The sequence below is a fragment of the Bacillus rossius genome, chromosome 3, assembly GCF_032445375.1.
Source record: "Bacillus rossius redtenbacheri isolate Brsri chromosome 3, Brsri_v3, whole genome shotgun sequence".
NCBI lineage: Eukaryota > Metazoa > Arthropoda > Insecta > Phasmatodea > Bacillidae > Bacillus > Bacillus rossius.
The window spans coordinates 84,015,768-84,036,453 of NC_086332.1; the positions used below are offsets into that span (position 1 = coordinate 84,015,768).

The following is a 20,686-nucleotide window of genomic DNA, read 5'->3' on the forward strand; positions in this document are numbered from 1 at the left end:
AGGTGTTGTTTTCTAATGCATGATGGCTACCCACTAGATATTTTCCACAGATGTGTAACATGAACTCCACTCATGCAGTCTCATGTTTGAAATATTTGTTAGTAAAATCTGAAACTAAGAAATAACCAAAAAACTAACCTGGCTGGTAGTGGTTACAATTAGGAACTATAAATACCAAAATATAAAAAAAAATTGACAAGTTATTATGTTAACGGTGAACAGAGATTTTAGGATTTCAGATTTGTGGATTACATCACCAATAAGCAAAAGAAGCCAATGTGTGTGTAATACCATTTAAACAAAATAGAGGTCAAGTTTTTTTTATTATTATCCATAGGTCAGCCTGGGATCATGCATTAAGAAAAAACCCACGTACACTAACATAAAAAATCATAAATGTGTAAATATAATCAATCCATTCTTAATACAGCAATAATTTAAATTTCTACTTTGATTTACTATGTTTTTGTGTCACTTTTAATTATTGTATTGCAGAAAAATCAATTTCAGTAGCTAAGTATTTTTTTTCTTTCCATCAACAAAAAGGCAAAAAAATGTAGAGAGAATATTTGGTTCCAGCATTAAAAAAACACATATCAAAATTTGGCAACTGAATTAGGGTGTGTAAATTTACATCCAAATGCCTATAAGTCTGAAAGAAAGACAAGTTAAGTATAAGCTTTCATAATGTGGTAAGTAAATGTAATGCACCCTACACACATTTTTATTCTTATTTTAGTACACTTACAAATCACACTATGCTAATCAGAATTTTACCTTTTATTTTTTTCAGAACATTTACATTTAAGTACCTGTTATGGGTATTTGCATAAAAAAATTGATACACCTACATCTTAAGTTTCCAAACAAGAAAGAAACTCTTCTGATAATAAAACACTATGCCAAACAGACGAACAACTTTTCAGCAGCATGCCAATATGGATCTGCGACAGGAATATGTGGTTTAAGATAATATATGAAACTTTTTTGTGAAGGGACATCAAAAAGTAGGGGTCAGCTTGCGATCCAGGTCGGCCTGGGTACAGGTAAAGACGGCATGTTAATCACCAAGTGTCACAAGTATTGAAGCATCAAATAATCCTACCAGTGTAAACTAAACTGAGTTATTTATTAGCACTTTGATATCAATGAGCATAAAGCATTCTGAAAAGAGTGGAACTCTACAATAAATGAATTTCATGAAAAGCAGTTCTCCATGGAGCGACAGCAATGACATCCACGGCCCCACAGTGAAAACCAGAACTAGCCTCTCTTCATTTTTATTTTATTCCAGTTATTTTTCTTCTATTGATCAACAATAACAGCAGATTAGTGGTGCATTGAAAACAAAACCAAGTTCAAACCAATAATGATTTGGATTGTTTATGCATGTTTATAGGATTTCATAGATGTAACTAAGATGCTTTGGTCACACATTTTTGCTGCAGATGACAATACTAAAAACACAAAACCTTTGTTTTACATAACCCTTTTCAATAATTTTTGCTGCATCAATTGGCCAGAAAATAATTAGTACTACAGTAAAACCCGTTTAAGACATTCCCACACAATACGATTTACCATCTAATACGGTCAAATGTTTCAGTCCTGCCATTTTCTCCATCAGATGTGAGTTATTTTTTCCCATGTAAGAAGTTTTGCCCAAAAACTTTGTTTTGCATATAAAATGATTTTTTTTATTGAAATCCTTTACTCGTTGGGAAATTACTGTTATTTAAATTAACAGAAATAAGTAGCTGTCCAATGAAATTCTCTTTCAAAAACCTCGTCAAACATTAAAACCTTTTATCTGTTCCGCCACCCCTGTATAGCGCGTATGAGAATTTAGCCAGCACTAGTTGCCATAAAGTTTGGTTATGCACATAGTTGAATATCAATCTCAAAAGCTCACCAATTGCATGCAATGCACAACTAAACTATATTTGACAGGCAGCAATCTTTCATGGTTTGTGTACTATGACAGGGTGTCTAGAAAACCAGCTCTACAAAATTCCCTGACTTTTCCCCGTTTTCCAGATCAAAATTTGTGATTTTCCCTGACCTTTATTGTAAATTGTAAGATTATTTTTTTAATTTTGTTTCCCTAGTTTTTGTGTGAGTGTGTGTGTGTGCGTGCGTGCGATTGCATAATAGTATCTATACGGAAATAAGAAACCTTATATATTTAACTGAACAGACCTTCGGTGCATTGTAACATGTTTGTAAATACTAATGAAAAACTTAAACTAAAGGCAAAGTAAACAATAGTGTACTTACCATGCAATACAAATGTTTTAACTTTAAAAATAAGTTTAAGTATTTCAAGCAATAAAATATTATGCATATAGATAAACAAACTATATAAATGTAATCCCAACATCTGTACTAATCCACACACAAACATATGACCACACTGAAATAACACAGCACTACGCAGAAAAATTACTTATTCCTCAGTGTGTCTATTTCAGCTTCCAAACGACTTGCTACCTTTGCAGCATCTTCCAGCAATTTTGCTTTTTTTTTCTCCAAGTCTTTCACAGCAATTTCAGCATACCTTTTTTGCCACCTTTCTTTTTCCTTGGAACAAGCATCAATGGACTCTTTAGCTTTCACCTCTGCATACTTCGCTCGAGAATTTTTGGCCGCATGAATAAGAGATTTGGTGATAGGGACATCTCTCACTTCACCATAGGATAGGACAGCATCATAGACGATACGCCGTGCAATCAATGAGGTCTCCTTCTGATTCGTCATTAAACACTCAACATTTACAGAAAAACCCCGTTCAACGTTCGAGTTTCCATGTGACAGAATCATGATCATCTTCATTACTCATAGAACTGATGGATAACTACCATTCTCTTGAAAAATGCTATTCCAAAATGAATCCAATCGCACTGCACTTCTTGTGTACTTCTTAAGAGATACTGTTACAGAAGGAAGAGAACACACGCACTGAAATTCTGTAAGAACATCGTCAGCGGTTGAACCAAAAAGCCAACGATTTTCAGTCAGAATGTCAAGCAGAGAAATCATTCGCCGTGCTCAAAGTTTGGGATCAGCTGCGACAGAAGGATCAAAGCATGTAATTTCTCTTGTCAGTGGATAAGCTAAAGGACTACGTTTCAACAACTTTGACACCATTTTCGCTAATGCATTGCGACAATCACGACGGAACTCCATAATCTGAAGGTCTTTAGTGCAGCACGACATGCAAACCCTATATCAATTTTTCAAATGATGTTAGATTCTTAGTATCTTTTACATCTATGGATTTAGGACTACTTGCTGTTTTAAATACCTCTTCTTTTACAAACCTTGTCATTAGGTTGTTCAAAACAGATGCGAGAGCACTGTGCAAAAAAGGGACCAAAGGTAGATCTGATTGGAATTCAGTGAGAAAAGATTCAACATGATTGGCTACGGTTATGAAGAATGCAAGCTTTGCTTCTAGTAGGGGATCTTTAATAGCAGCAGAAAGAGTTTTGAAACTATCAATTTTTGGAGGGTAATAACATCCACACACACGAATCCGGCCGGCAGCCATTACCAAAACATAACAATAAACTGCCTCTGGCACAGAACAAAAGGAACACACTAACTAGCACACCCTCCCGGAAAGTACGGTACTACGCAACTAATTTTGTTAAACGTCCTAGAAAATCCGCAACAGAAAATACTGATGCGCAAGCAAGCAGTAATTGTTAATTTTAGTAAAATAATTAATAATTGCCTTGAGAATTTCCCTGACTTTTATGAGGCTAGGTTAAAATTTCCTGACATTTCCCTGACTTTTACGAGGCTAGGTTAAAATTCCCTGACATTTCCCTGGCTTTTCCAGAAAAAAAATTCCCTGACATTTCCCCGTTTTCCAGATTTGTCAACACCCTGTATGACCATCGTTATGGGTAAGCTACCAATTTCCATCTCATTTCAGGTCAGTTTTTGTTGTCAATTTATTTTAAGTTGGTACCAAATATATTTTTGTTTGGGAGTATTTATTTAATAGTAATATGGTGTTTTACTAGTAATATGATATCAACAAAAAGTGGCATAATGCAAAATTATAGTATGTTTCTGTTGTTTAGATTCTCTTACAGAAAATTTTTGAAACACTAACTCAATTGGTATTTTTTGTATGTTTTTTATTCAACCATTAATAAAACTAAATTTTTTTTCCCCAATTCTAACTTTTTGTTGTTTAATAGGTTTAGGCCCTAGTTATCAAAAGAAAACATTTGCATTTTCAATTTATCATGCATACATTTAAACAAACTATTAACGAGAAAATTTTTTTTTCCCAGCTAAGTTTTCCCACCCAAAACCTTTTTTGAAGACAGACCCTTGAAAAAGTCCTAACAGTGTTTCACTGTATAGCAGACATGGGCAAACTTTTCAAGGGGAGGGCCAGATAAAATAAAAATTATCTAGGCGGCCAGAAAAAAACTGATCAAAACACAATTTTATAGGTGATAAAATTTATTTTTGATTTTTACATAAAAAATGTCAAAAACCACTACCAACAAAGCAAAACTATGAAAACACAAGCCAGACACACAGCTGCAGAGGTGACTTGACACTGACTATGTGACTGCCTGAACTAAACTGACCTTCAGAACAGAAGAAACGCAATTGGTAGTGCCCGATTTGTTCCGAACTTAGTCGAGCAACACCGTGCGCTCTACAGGCCAGGCACTGTGAAGACACCAGTGTGAACACTCACATTGTACTCCCTATCGCCATGCTACCGATCTACAGACATCTATCTACTACGGCACTACGCCTACGCGAGGTTATAATGCAAACTCAGTTAATAATAGATGCGATAATACCGTACTTAAAACGCAATGAGAAGAAAACCATTATTCTATTATAGCTACGCAGAAAATACATTTTGTCCTATGTGTAACTGTAGGAGTTTTCAAAACCATGTTGCAGGTCGGATTGACTAGCCCGAAGGGCCACACTTGACCCGCGGGCCGTACTTTGCCCATGAATGCTGTATAGTAATGCATTAACAAATTTTCATGTGTCTATAAAACCACTCCATGGTTATTTTATTCAAAAAGGTAATACATAGAATGTAAATGTAAGATGTGTCTGAATTCATCGCACAGCTGTATCAATGTTAACTCTGAATATTCACTTAACTCTTCAAGTTCTACATGCAACCATTGGGAATTTTTGTTCGTATTAATTTCAAGCAGACATGTCTGTCTAAAACACCTCATGAGTAATAAGAGTTTGTAGTTTTTAAAGAAAAAATTATTTAAAACCACCACAATGCCAACATCAACAAATCATTCAAATCAAACAAAACTGTCATAACACATATCAATTAGAATAAAACCTGTTGAATTCTTAATTTACGGTTATTAATAAATTGACTAAATACATTTAAAATGGGTTAGATATAAAGTACATAATATGTTCAAATTAAAAAAAAGTACACTATATGACAGAAATGCTGAGATTGGCTGGCTATCAATTCTTCTGTCCCTCTTTTAGAAATAGGCAACTATTGAATAAATGGCAGACTAAAAAAAATCTTGCCACCACTGTTTCCTATACCAGTTTCCACTTTATGCTTAGGATTTACATAACTATGCTGCCACCTAATTTCAGAATTCCTAATATTATATAGAACTAAATTCCTAATTTGATTATGTAAATTAAAATCACAAGGCAATCATCATATTGATGTAGCGACACATTAATTATTTAACTGCCATACCATTTCAGTAACACCTTTCTACTGCACACTTACTATACATACAGAAATTCCATTTCTTAATTTCTACATACAGCAGGAAGGAGTGAATAATATCCATAAACATGGAGTGTTGAATGAAAAGCACTTTTATCTGGCCAACCAATCACATGCAAACATACAAAAACAAGAGAGAGAGTGACATGTACTCCATCGCAGTTATTGCTGCTGTGTTTTCCTCTCTTCAGGTCTCTTCCTCAGGCACTCTTCCTTTCTTGTACAAGATTGTGGATATCTTAGTGTATACCTCACTTATGGCAAACAAGTATTGTGTGAATGTCTGCCAAGCATGGTCAGTTTTATTGTCAATGTAATACAAAGACAGACCTACTTTCCACAGTCTTTTTGGTACAACTTTAGTGTAAACCTTCAGTAAAATATTAATAGGTTGGTTAGCATCTATAATTAATCTGAACTAGTTTCAATTGTTAATCTACAATTAAATTAATTTTAGTTCTAAAGTAGATCTGAAACCTAGTACATAAACTTACTTGTATATATAGTGCATGTTTCTAAATTGCGGAGCATAAATTTCATAGGTGGCAGGGAATTATAAAACAAGCTATTTTTGATAAGGAAAATATGTCCAGAAATACAATCCTGCAAAGTTACAGGTGTGAAATATAGCACACAAACATGATTTTCACACCATTAGGGCAACCCTTCAATGACCAAGAGGACGCTCACTCGCAAAGCAGTGATGTTTGTACTTTGTAGTCAGATCACGGAAAACTGGAGTGAAGATAGTCATATTAAAAAAATAAACATGACACCTATTATGATATATTATGTCTTTGATGTATCGAGAAATCATATGGATCTAAATACCAATTTACAAGAACCATAACCAAACCAAGAAACTGAATGAAAAAAAAAAAGTATTACCTACTAACATACTACTGTGTATCTAGTTAGTATTGCAGAAAAGTATAGTTACTCGACACAACTGCAAATGAAATCATAAAGTTAAGTCTTTAAGTGAACTGTCAATAGAAATTTATACATGAAAACAGAAGTTATTTGTAAATGTAACAACAGTACAGTTCTTGTTTTTATTGGTCGGTTGGTTCCTGTTTGGTTTTATATAAAGAACCTCAGTTCTTGGATATATTTTTGGTTCTTACATGAATTAGGTTTTCTGGGCCATTATTTAGTTATGAAAAACAATATTCAAAAACACAGAAAAAAATTACACTCTTTGCACTTGCCAAAAAATTAATTAATTAAATTTCTTTATACTACAGTTCTAATGTACTTATTTTTATAATGCAATATTTTCACTTGCATGCTTTGTATTGTGGTTGACATTTAACGTGCAAACTGTCAGAAATTTAACATTCTAACCGGCAAGAAACTGTGCACACAACATAGGTATTGTAACGGCCTAAAATACTGTAGGCTACCAGAGAAAGCTTTTTTTTTTTAATATAATAATGAATAACTGGCCAGACGATCAGGACCAGCGGGACACGATGAGGAAATGATAAACACAGCAGGAAACTTTGAAGGACAGGTGAAGCGAGAGTTGCGGAAACAATGTTTGCGAACGATAGCATAACACGGCCGCGGAAACAAACAGGGGGTTGCCATGCGCGCTCAGCTGGCGCGACCTTGGTCACAGCGCAGCGAAACTCGGTCATAAGCACAGGTAAGGAGGGGGAGTGTGTAATGACGTCAGAAGCGGCGCCAAAGCAGAACTGTTTATGTTATTAACAGACGCAAACAGGTTCAGGAGGGGCTTCTTATACCGGGAGATTTTATTCGAGACGGGAGAGTCTCAGAGTCAGTGGGAAGCCACGCTACTCCGCCGCCAAGACGACGATTGGTAAGTGACCAGCCACGATGCGACGATGTTTCAATACTAGACAGCAGCACAACGGCCTTAGGCCCATGTAGCTTCTAATAGTTGGTATCTCTCTCTCTCTCTCTCTCTCTCTCATTTCAAAACTAAAAATAATCACTTTAACAATCACTCTATCAACATTATTAATAATTAAAAGTAAACCATCATGTAACATGAGATAAATTAGTCTGCAACAGTTGGTAACAAGGGAAAGGCACATACGAATCACGAGACAAATGAGGTTAAGAATAATTTCTAGGAAATGACCAACAGCACGGTTTATTTATTAACGACAGTATCCCTGATAGGAACGACTATGGTTCAGTAATTATGTGTTATTAATAGAAGGTTATAAATTGTACTTTTAAAGACCCAGAAAGTAGAGAATTGAATGAGAGTTGAATAAACTGTTAGTTGAAACTGCTTAAATAAACATGTTCTTGTGGAAACATTCACCCTTAACCTCTTTATTTGAAATGTTTTGCAAATAGGGACTCGTCACCCTACCTTAAGGACTGTTTAAGGAAAAACACGAGTGGTGGAACCGCCCCCAGAACCTGATACTCAGGACAGGGCCATCACAATATCAGGAACACATACGATCCCGGTAGATTCACTTCCATTCCCTTTCCCCATCATGCTTCACGATTCATTTCACTATCAACTTTTCATGTACATATTCCCTTCATTTCCATCTTTACGGTCGACGGCCGTAACAATATGAGAGGAACTGAAAGACATCATATTGGTTTGAACAATGTTTGTGGCATAACTTCTTTTTTTCTTTTTAATTTGAAAATTGGTCTTTGTTAAAGGAGAGATCATACATAAAAATGTTTATAGAAGCCAGTTGCATAAATTTCAAAAATTCTATTTAAATTTTTTTTGTTTTTATGAAGACAAAAATCAACCAAAACAAATTATGACCTAAAAATAGTTAAAACTAAGATGGCATCTTTCGGTTCTCTCTCTCTCTCTCTCTCCCCAAATTCATTGTGACAGTTAAATTTTACTCTATGACATACATTATTTGTGTGCTATTACATCACGAGACATTGGTGACATTAAAAGAGGGTGTTTGTTTACCTTCCTCGCAGGATAAACGTTTTATTTACATTACAGATCAATAAGTTACAGAAATGTACAAAAAATACCCGGAGCCAAAACTAAAGATTTTTTAAGTCGGATTCAGGTCGCTTATTTTAAAGTAACTGAAACAGAAACTGAAAAATCGGGGCACCACAAGACCTAGTAAATGTATATATTTTCAAATTTTAGTGAGCTATTAAACACCCTCCCTTTGTGTGAAACAGATCTAGGCTAATTAGAGGGTGGGTGTTCTCAAAGGAAGGGCAACCAGCCACCTTGCCAACACATGTCAACTGCCTCATCCCCGCACCTACCCTTCTCCTATCCTATGTCACAGGTATAAAATGCCAGAAGAACTGGGGTAATTGATGTATTTCAATAAACAAATCCTCCCTTATTATTGTAAGACACCACGAAAAACATACCTGAAGCGCAGAGTTTAGGTTTTTTTTTTTTTAAAGGGAAATCCTGCATGCACTTATAAGGAATCATTTTCTCAACGAGACATTGAAATATGAACATTTTGAATTTTCTGGGTTTGGGGGGCCGGGATGGATCAAAATAGCTCTGAATTCCAATAATACTCATATCCCGGGAACAGTGGAGGGTCACAGAATTGAGTGTTGCCTATGTAGTGTTAAAAGTTGCATCAGTAGTGGTTTTTATCAATATATGTTTTTATCACTATCAACTGACACACACAGAAGTTCAATTAACAAAATTACATAAAATCTCCACAGTTCGGTTTTCACAAACTCAAACCTTTTTTATATGATACTTTTGCATGATTAATCCCTTTCAATAATTTAATCTACGACATTTAGGTGATTTATTTCTAATCAATAAATCTAAGGTAGAAATAGAAAATATGACAGAATATACCTCTCAAAGGGTATCACTGTCATTACCATTTCCCAGTTTTCGTTAAACACCTAAAAGTGATCTGAAAAACATTTTTAATGGAACAAATAAATAATTTACACCAAGCATTCATATGTACACAAATTGCTTTTCAACATAATTAGTTGGAACACTAGACTGGCTTACCTGTAAGGATGTTTGAGGCAGCCATATGCATCCCTATACCTGCCATAGAGTGTGCCATACGAGACCCCTAACAATTCTGCACCAGTCTTCATCTCCAGCTCTTTGCTTTTGATGGCTTCCATGACACGCTTTGTGAATGGTTCCTCCCAGAACTGTGGGCGACGACCAGTCGTTAAGTAATCATTCAGCTTAATAACATCCCGATACTGTTCGGCTATGTGTGGACTTATGCCTGCAATTGATTTTAAACATTAGAAAAACAAAATAGAGTTTGAGTTTTTAGTAACAATTTATGCAGTATTTATTAATAGTGAGACCATAATTTACACTGGCTCAACATCGTGTATTTTCTTTTTAATTCAAAATTTTATGAGTTGGCAAGTGTGCATTCAGCACCATGTAAGATTGTTCAAATGTTACCTAAGTATGTAATTAATTACCTGGAAAAAAAATTAAAGGAATTTTCTCAGTTTTTCTTCAAGGAAAAACAGAGGTACAGTACACTCCCTATTTAACGCGGTTGTCGGGGGACATAACTTTTACCCGCGTTGTTGCATAACCGCGATGTTTCGATGTGACCAAGGTCAAAAGGCATAAAACACCGCCTGTGTTCTAATAGGTCGGCAAGCACGCACAGTATAGACGGCCCGCCTTTGTGCGGACTTTGCATCCGCAGTTTTCACTAAACGCGGGTGAAAAAATAAAAATAATAAATTTTAAAGATAAATATTAAATGTTGAATTTTATTTTTTATTTTTCCGCATGCCGCGCACAGTTTGACGCACGGCCTACGAGCGCGCCACACGCCACCATACACACGTGCGGCACACAAGCTGCTGCCAGTCTCGTGGTGTCAGCCACAGTATCTGCTTCGTCTAAGTGTCCGTAACAAAGTAAGTGCAGTGTGTGCGGTTACACACGATTCTGTGGTCAAAGTCTTCTAAATAGAAAGGCCATAGTAATACTTCAAACCGAATATGAATCGCAAAGTACCGAGTTTGATTGACAAAATAAAAATTCTAGATTTACGTACTTACAGATAGCGTGTCTTTTGCAGAAGTATGCAGCAGATACGTGAAAAACGATTCTAGCATTCGTACAATATAAAATAAAGAATCGTCTATCGTGTAAAGTGGTTAAACTTTGTTATCCATGCTTACAGTAAATTATAAATGGTCACATGTGGGATACAAAAATTGCGCCAAAATAATTTTAGCGCAATCAGTGGCGCCGTATTAAAAAGTCTGTTAAACGTTGTCTTTACTTATTCCATCAAACGCTGTGTCGAGTTGCTGAGTGTGTGTGGCTCGGATCGGCAAGTGTTATATTCCCCAGCCTCTGGTTAAAGGTCGGGAGGCCGCTACACATAAACATTTCCGGGGTTTGTTTACTACCTCACGGCAAAAGTGGTACAGTATGGTTCACGTAAGTATTGGACCACTGGGAATTCCTCGGCAAAGATTAAAAATACGCTAGCTGATTTACTTTACTATTTAATGTTAAAACATTATACCAAAGTAAAAAGATGAACGTGTATAATACAACGAATAATATTACGTCTGTAGGTTCAAGTTGTAACAAACCATTTATATGTCTCCGCTTGTCAACACACGTGACCACGAGAAGTGTGCAGACGAAAATGAGTGAACTACTCAAGGTCACCATACTTCCCCCCTTTCGGCTTAATCGCCCCTCTCATCATTGGCGCTTATATTCCACTCCTCCCGTCTACCCGGGTGTCTTGGTCGCATATTCTCGGCTCGCCTCTCCCCTCCCAGCGCTGGCCGTCAACCAAACCTATCCAAAATCAATCCCAGCCGAGTCACGCTGGATAATGTCGCTGGACGGTGGGCTTTATCGGGTCCCCTTTCCGATGCTTTATTTGTGGGTTAAAAAAAAAAATGTTAAGAACTAGTGTTTCAGAAAATAACACTGGGCTGGATTGGACCATAATTTGAAAACACTACAAGATAGAGGAATAATGTACGGAGATATCTTGTTTAGAATTTCACTGCGGACATTTTCTACGCCTAGGATTTTTTCTTCCCGATGCTTAGTTTGTGAGTTACAAAGCAAAATTATCCTAATCGGCTGTCAACCATTTATTCCATTATTATTACAGTAGAAACTCGTTAATCCGTGACGATTTAAAAGTGCAGAAAAAAAAAGAGAAGTAAAAATTTGTCAGCGCTTAAAATTAACGTCACGCGGGCCGGCGGCCGGCAAACACTGCAAGCCTTCGCATGGGCCGCCAAACTCTGCAACGCTGTTTGTACCGACCCTTTGTGTCGTCCCCCTTTCAGCTGTCACATTTGTCACTCTTTTAACTTGAGGGGGATGTCCTGACTTCTGCTTCCCGTTTCCCTTTGTTTGTTTCCACCCGCCAACGCACCAACGCACGGCAGGCGCCTGGCGAGTGACGTGTCTGGCTGGCATTCGGCTGGACGAAGTGGGATGAGTTGGGGCTGGACGAAGTGGGATGAGTTGGGAGGGGGGGGGGGTTGGGGGCTACCCAAAATTGATGTGTGAAAGTTCAGCACGATCTTATCTTTCTCTCTTCGGCTGTTGTAAATGACCGTGAACTAATGGCCAGGCAGTGCCGTATTTTTTTAAGCCGAGACTAATTCGAAGACGGTCCTTACCTTGAACGGATTATCCGGGTTTATTACTTTTTTTTACAGGATTTTAACTATCCGGGCATCGGCGGGTCCCAATTAACACGAATAATGGAGAGTTTACTATTTTTTATCCATCTGCTGCCAAGGCGCAGTAAGCCTCGGTAGACGTTATGTCACATGACCTTGGCCTTAACCCAGCTGCACGCCGGTGTCTGAGAAGCTTGACAAGACCTTCCGGGCTTTTAATCGCTAGCCCGTGAAATTCGGTAATCCGTAATTATCTCGGTCCCGACCATCACGAATTAACGAGGTTCTACTGTGTTATTAGTATTATTATTAATTTCTGATTGGGGGACATGGTTTGACCCGCGATATACCCGATTCCGCGATCTATCGGGGCGCGGTATACCGGGAGTTTACTGTATTAGTAGGAATGCGGGCTAGCGTGTTAATGTATTACCGTATTCACCCGAAAATAAGACGACCCTGGATGTAAGAAAACATGTTTCAGAAAAAATTATAAACTTACAATCTTAGCTTCTTTCTTTTGGTGCCATTGCCTGGATTCACAAGAAAACATTTATATAAGCAATATCTACATATATTTCTAAAATTGTCTTCTACAAATAAAATTACACATTTGAAACACTGAATTAGGTCATTTCAACTGCTTTTTTTTCTTTCCAGTTTCAGTTAATTACATTACACATTTTCCTCTTCTCCACTGTCACTATGATGATCATCACTTTTACTGTCTTCATTCTCATCGGTTTCACTGTCGAAATTCTCTGCATCATTCCACAAGAACTCATCTTCTGTGCCATCCATAGCATTGGTTAGGCAACATTTCTTTAAGCCATTCACAATAACTTCAGGCCTGATCCTGTTCCATGCTGTCATGATCCAATTGCACAGTTGTGCAACAGTTGGCTTCTTAATTTGCCCTGTGGGTGTTTTTTCATGGTTACCTGCTGCCAGCCATTGACAGTATAGGTGCTTCAAATTGTCCTTAAAAGGTTTGTTAACCACAACATCTAGTACCTGTAGTTGAGAAGTCATTCCACCAGGAATAACTACCAGATCTGTGTTCAAGTCTTGTATTTCTTTTTCACGTCTGATGTCAGATGTCCTTTAAGGGCATCTAGTACAAGCATGCCTCTCTGCTTCAACAAAGCACCAGGTCTTCTGCCCCAAATTATTCCTAAGCAATCCAACATCAAATCGTTGGTCATCCACCCTTTTGGTTGACACCTCACTACAATACCCTTAGGCAATTGCTCTTTGGGCATTGTTTTTCTCTTCAAAATTACAAATGGTGGCAGTTTCCTGCCATCTGCCAACACTGTCAGCATAACAGTCACTCTTAATTTTTTGTTTCCAGAAGTTTTAATTGTGATGGATTTTGCCCCACGATCATCAATTGTGTAATTTGATGGCATATCGAAATAAACAGGGGTTTCATCTGCATTCCCGATTTGCCCCATGAGATGGTTGTGCGATTTTCGTGATTTAATAACATTTCTTTGATAGGCTGTCAACTTCTCTTCAAAATCTGCTGGCAGCCTTTGACACGACGACGTTCTTCTTCGAAGGGAAAACCCACTTCTCCTCATTAGTCTTGTGCACCAGCCCCTACTAGCTTTGAAATCTCTTCCTGCAATGTTCAAAGTTATTGCGATTTCGCGTGCATTTTGTTGGATAGAAATATAAGAAACTGGCATCCCATTTCTTCTCTGTGCTCGTACGAATTCCGTTACTTGTTTGACAATCTCAAGGAAGTTTCCACGTCTTGGTCCACGGAAAGATTTTCGTGTTGAGCTTGCATTCTGTATTCGAGGCTTTTGTTTTCTCCAGCGCCGAAAATTTGCCTCGGTAACACCATACTTTCTAGCTGCCGCACAGTTATTGGTGTCTTCTGCATATTTCACAGCCATCAATTTAAAATTTTTGTCATAACTGCGCCTTTCACCTTTATTACAATTTTCTTTCACACTTGAACCTCGTTTTTCCGCGTAGTCAGCCATAACGATTAACGAATGTAAAAACGACCGTCACAAATAAACAATGTGATTTCCGTTCACCATAGAAAAATATGTATCGTTAACATATGCCACTTCAAAGATAAAAGTACACGAAGTGTGTTCCATATTGACGGGACTACTGATCTTTCGCTTTGCAATGTTGGCAGCCTGGAACGGCTATGGCATGCAGCATAGAAAGTGTCGTATACACGTTTGTATTGAGTTATCTATGAGCACTGCTATTGTTTACTTAGCTGCTTATATGCTCGTTGCTTAGCTGGAGTAACATTATGGCATTTTTAATGATGAAGTTATGGAAAACATGAAGTGCTGCAATATTTGGCGTATGGGAAACCCATTGTTTGGGTTATATTGAAGGCTATGAATAAATAAATAAATAAACAGCCTTTGTTAATATAGATTATACAACAAAACAATCTTTAAAAAAAGTTTGATCTCGGTTGTTAGACGACCCCCAATTTTTTGTATCCTCTAGAAGGAAAAAAACTATTGTCTTATTTTCGGGTGAATACGGTAGTTACACCAACAAATGGTGAACCCAAATTTATTTTAAAAGACAATAATATAGAAAAAAAAACTACAATTTGTCACTACAGCAAAATACTTGCCTTCTGAAACAGCTGGGCTAGGTTTAGTTTCAGCAAATTCATTTGAGGTTTCCTGGAAATCAACACAAATAAACATATTAATACTTTATAATAAACAGCTGCTATATAAAAAAGTTAATGCCCTAATTATATTTTAACCAGTGTCACCCAGCAACAAACTTCATTAGCATGCTCTTCCCCCCCCCCCCCCCCATCACTATCAAGCTCTCTCACCATCTCACCCCTCTCTCTTGTTTCTCTTGTGCATTTCAAAGAATTACTCTGTCTCATCTGTCACTCTCCTGTAGAGGTTCATTATGCGGTGAACAACAGGGGTCAAAAATGGCATTAACTGGCAATTAGGATGCAATGTGTATTGTCTTATACTTAGGAATGTACAGGTCTGGTTTTAATTAGTTGGTTTGGTTCTGGTTCAGTTTTACACTAGGGACAATCCATATCAAATCAACAAATAAAATAATTATTTTAAACCTTGAGGTTTTCAAAAGGTATCATATTTGGTGATTGTGTTCTCCTCATTAGTATGACCAAAAATAAAAACTTTAATTTTTTAAACCTTTCATTTTTGATCTATAAATTTTTGAAAAATTAAACAAATGATAGTTTGTAGGATCATTTTGAAATATTTAAAAGCCTGTAACTCTAAAATTGTTTGTCCTAGAAAGCTCGAATTTGTACCAGTCTCTTTATAATGGCAAGGGCTTTAATTTGACATATAACTTGAGTGTATCACATCACTTTATATTTTTTTCAAAGAACTCAAAAAGTTTCTTATAAAAAACAAAAATTGGAATTTTTATTTTGATGAAAAAAATATATTTTACACCTAACCTCCTTAGTAAGTTGTGTACGAAGTTTTATGATGGTATTCCAATGTTATCATATTGAAATTTACTAAAGAAAAGTTACATCTAAATAGGGTGGTAATAGTTTATTTGGTAAATATAACAACTGGACCTAAAATGAGTCACTCAAGCATGAGTCACTCAAGCAGTGACATGTTTCTTTCATGTCTCAACTTGCAAATCTTAATCAGCTTCCTCCTCCTAAGGCTCTTGTCTTCAGTCATTGTGTTGTGAGTTGTCTCTTGAGTGAACAAGTGCTCTGTGCAAGTTCATAAGATGCAAATGGATAAACCATGGGGTAAATATTGTTGCAATCCTTTTAATAAAGACAGGCATAGGGTAACTAAAATTCTAAGGAATCTCACACAATGGATGACAAATCTAAATTATATTATTGAAGATGGAATGAAAATTGGCACTTCTTGCCGCTTAGAGTTAAGTAAGAAACAATCGTACTAAAATAAAGTTCTGAAAGTGATACAAATATTCATGATGAACCGTTGGCTGAAGATGTAAATACAAAACCAGGCTGCAGCAAAGATGATCCTGAGTACATATATGAATATAGAATCAGGTATAGATTTTTTAAATGACTCATTGACATCAATAGGAGAATCACCTGTTGATAAAATAAAATGTTAATCAAATAAGAAATACTGCAAAGAAAAAATTGACAAAATTAAATTAAGATTTAATGAAACTTTTTTTTAGCTGGCAACATAGAAGAGGATAACAAGAATCTACCAGTTGCAGACAGAAAAAGCTGTGTCAGTCCCTAAGATCCAGAAATTCCATGCCTTTGTCCCTTTAGATCTAAATAGAGTCAAAACCAAAATTTAATCATTTTCTGATGATTCAGAAACACATAGGGTGATGATGACATTCCATTTGAAGAAATTGTGGGTTTTTTTGCTTGTGCTTATGAAGAGGAGTGGTGGTTGGCACATGTTGACTCAAAAGATGATGAAAAAGAAGTTCTTGTTTCCTTTCTTCACCCAAAAGGACCATCAGCATCACTCACATATCCTAGGAGAGCAGATACCTTAGCACTGCCAATAAACTATATTTTGTGAAAATTACATCCAACCACAGCAACAGGTAGAAACTACCAAGTTCCAGCAGATGAGATGGTCGAAGCATCACAAGTTTTGGCAAAGAACTCACCGGACACATAAAGCTTTTATCAATTTGCTGACAGTTTTAATATATTTTTACTCTCCTCATTAAAATGAAGCAGATAACTTGATTGTTAACAAGTACAAGCATCATCCGAGATCGACCGAAGGGTGAGCAAGGGCGAGCGAGCGGCCGACTACCATGTTCACACGCTGTGGCCGGAGGGTTTTTCCTGCATTGAAGGGATGTGGAATGGGGGTTGTCAAGCTCTGACAGCGGTCGACAGGAAGTGGTATCTATTTTTAGATATGCGCTGCCTACGGAAGTACAGCACTCGGCAAGAGAAAACCAGTAACACGCTACTCACCACAAAAAACTTATTTTCTGTCCGATTTTCGGCAATTTTTTCACGGTTCCTCCAAATCGGGTTGTAATAGAGAGGTGGTCGCAATAAATGGGGTCGCAACAAAAAGGTTTTACTGTAATCAAATTTGTGTTCAGAATTTGTAAGGTTGTAAAGATGTTTGCAGAATTCAGGCTATGTTGTGAACGAAATAATGTTCAGATGAATGCCACATCATCTCAATCTTTGCAATTTTCAGTCAAGTCTGTAATTTGGAACTTTTACAAAAAGCATGGTAGTGGTGATGCAGTGTGCAAAACATGTTTCAATTCTCTGAAGTCTACAAGTGGTTCCACTACAAGTTTGATTTGATTTAGAAAAGAATTCTGTTGAACTTAACCTCAACAAGAAGTCCTTCGCAGAAACAAAATATAAATAATTTCAAGCAAACAACCATTGGTGAATCATTCTAGAAGCCAGCCAAGCTCCCTCGGGATCATGCCCAAGCGAAAAACATCACAATGTGTACAGGAAAAATGATGGCAACAGATTTCCAGCCCTAAACAATAGTTGAAGATTTACTTTCAAACTACTCTATGCAACCATGGAGCCGTGGTACCAACTGCCATCAGCAACTAGGTATTCAAGGCCTGAAATCCCAGCATTGTTTGATGAGCAGTCAAAGAGCCTAAGACGAACTTATTACAGACATTGAATGAAGCATATTTTCTTTGACCTTCACAATTGTTATGTTGATCTCTCGGAGTGGAGAACGATACATATAACAAACAACTTTCAGCTCAAAAAACATGTTAAGCATTTCACATATTTTCCAGGCAATCATACTGGAGAGGCCATTAGTTCAAAACTGAACTAATTTCTTCATACGTGGGGCTTTGCTGGGGTGACTCTCCCTATATATGTTGTCTCTATTAATGCAAGAAACATAATGAAAGCCATTTCACTTTCTGGGTATGAACACATACCTTTTTGCTCATTCACTTCAACTTGCCATCAGTGATGCTAAGATAAGCCAGAGCACTGTTGATTTACTTGCTGCTGCCAGAAATATTGTGACGAATTACAGTCCTGGCAATGTGGCTAGGGAGAGGCTGCACTCCTAACAAATACAAAGAGGTTTTCAAGTTGATGAACTAATTCAGATGGTTTACACCAAATGGAACAGTGAATATCTTATGCTTTCAAGGTTGCTTGAACAGAAGCAACCAGTCATGGCTGAATTGATAGAAAATTATAAGAGGATGGATTGTCAGCCAAGGACTGGAAGATAGCAGAAGGTATGGTGCAAGTGCTTCAGCCAATCTATGAAGCAACAAAAGAAATGTTAGTAGACAGACTTTCAACATTATCCATGGTGATTCCAGTTTTGACTAGATCGAGAGTGTTTTAAAGAAACACACTGACCTAAGTGGAGCAGGTTCAGCTGTGTTGTTTGCAAAACAACTGAAGCAGAGCATTCTGTCAAGATTCCCGGAATACAAGAAGAATTAAATGTATAGGACCGCCATGATGCTTATCCTAGATTCAAAGCCATTCTTCTTAATAAGTATTAAAAATACTAAGGAGTGCAATATATAAGGAATCCCTAGAAATTAAAAACTGTGATACACAGCCTACACAAAGTGTTACTAATGAAAGTAAATCAAGTGTACCTACAAGCAGCAGGGAAAGTAGCAATATCTGGTCTGTATTTGAATAAATAAAAGAACAGCAATTTACAACACCTGGTGAGTGTAGTTTCTTTTCTATGTGTTTTCAAACAGTTTTCAGCCATTTTGTTAACAAATTACAGAATCCAGCATATTGTAAACAGTTGTGACAACTACCACAGCACAAAGAAGTCAGGTGGTACGTACTGCAGTGTGAGCCTTCGCAGATGCAGATGCAGCCTGCTGCAAGGTCGGCTGCTGCAAGATGGTGCTCACCATGGGGGACTTCACATCCGCTCCTTGGTTGCTAGGCACCACATCATGTTCAGGCTCACCCCAGCCAGACACTTCCCCATCCACGTTGCTCGTGACGTTGTTGTGCTGTGAGGAAAACATAGCAAACACTCAGCATTCACTGTACACAGCTTCAAGCCACAATGTGAAGACTGTAAGGCCTCCACAGTTACAAGTGGAACCCTGAGAAAAACCAGTCAGTAAAAAAGTAAAACAGTTTGAGAAGACAATATACCGTATTTACTCGCATATAGGTCGCCATCGCATATAGGTCGCACCCATAATTTGAGGTCTTGAATTTGGTATTTAAGATTCCCCCCATATAGGTCGCACCGGTAATTTAATGACGCGAACGGTCGACGCGCCGTGCACGAAAGAGTTAACGGGTACTGTAAAACTCCGCTACTACGAGAGCTGATAGTGGCGTTCCTCTCTCCTGCCATGATCTTCAACAGCCCTGATTGTTGTTTCAACCAATTTACGTCCATGAACATTTATATTGAAATTAAAGCACTAAATGATCATGAGATATTTTCTGTTTATCGTGATTCAAATTCACAATAGATAATAATAAAAATAATAATAACAATAATAATAATAATAATACAAGCTATCGTGTTAACAGGAAACAAATGAAATATCATCACAAATGTGAAAACAGTGTATTTTGTACAAAAATTTGTTCACACACGGAAAGCAACACGTTATTTACAAAAATTAATCTTTGGCATTCAATTTAATGCCTTTATGTATGCGTAAATCCAATTTTTGACTAACTTCTTTTAAGCGAAAAATATTTACATAGAAGTATCAAAAATGTTATTTTAAATTAGCTTTAGAATACAAAAGACTGGAAATAAAAAAGTAAAACCAAAATGTTCATGAATAACACGGCTGGCCAGACTGTGTTAAATTATTTCATTCAACATGATTGCTCATCAACGTTGGAAGTGAAAAATATTATTGTAACAAGTAAAAAGAAAAGTGGTGTTAATGTTGTATTTACGAAATAAAGCTGTTATATTGAAATGAGTTTACAAATTTTCCCCACCAAGTACAGAAATCTAACTTTGGTTAGTACAGTGTTACGAATAAATATACGTGATTGAGGTTGTGATCCAAACTTAAAATAATTTACCACATTTTTAGTACATTAATGCTAGGCGAGTTGCGTAAATATTGTCAGCTTACTCGCTGAAAAATACAGCAATTGAGGCAAGAATTAATTTATGTGAATCTATTTTACATCCAAATTATATAAAATTCTTATGACCTACCATTATTAATATGATTCTTCCTTACAGCTTGAGAATTGACGGTTCCGATTCCAGGTAGAATCGATAGAATTCAAGCACTAAAGAATCAACATTCCCAGCCCTAGTTAAAATTATCTCTGGA

At 36.9% G+C, this 20,686-nt stretch overlaps 1 protein-coding gene across 12 annotated transcripts in view; it reads right to left on the reverse strand.

The window, feature by feature from the left end:
- LOC134530981 (zinc finger and BTB domain-containing protein 40-like) overlaps window positions 1-20,686 on the reverse strand; it is a 121,384-nt gene that overhangs the window by 24,549 nt on the left and 76,149 nt on the right. For all 12 annotated transcript variants that reach the window (XM_063366382.1, XM_063366375.1, XM_063366373.1 and 9 more), the window contains 3 exons: window positions 19,202-19,375; window positions 15,021-15,072; window positions 9,753-9,984 (listed from right to left, as the gene is read on the reverse strand). In XM_063366382.1, the coding sequence (XP_063222452.1) occupies window positions 9,753-9,984; window positions 15,021-15,072; window positions 19,202-19,375 (458 nt within the window). The remainder of the gene's footprint in view (window positions 1-9,752; window positions 9,985-15,020; window positions 15,073-19,201; window positions 19,376-20,686) is intronic.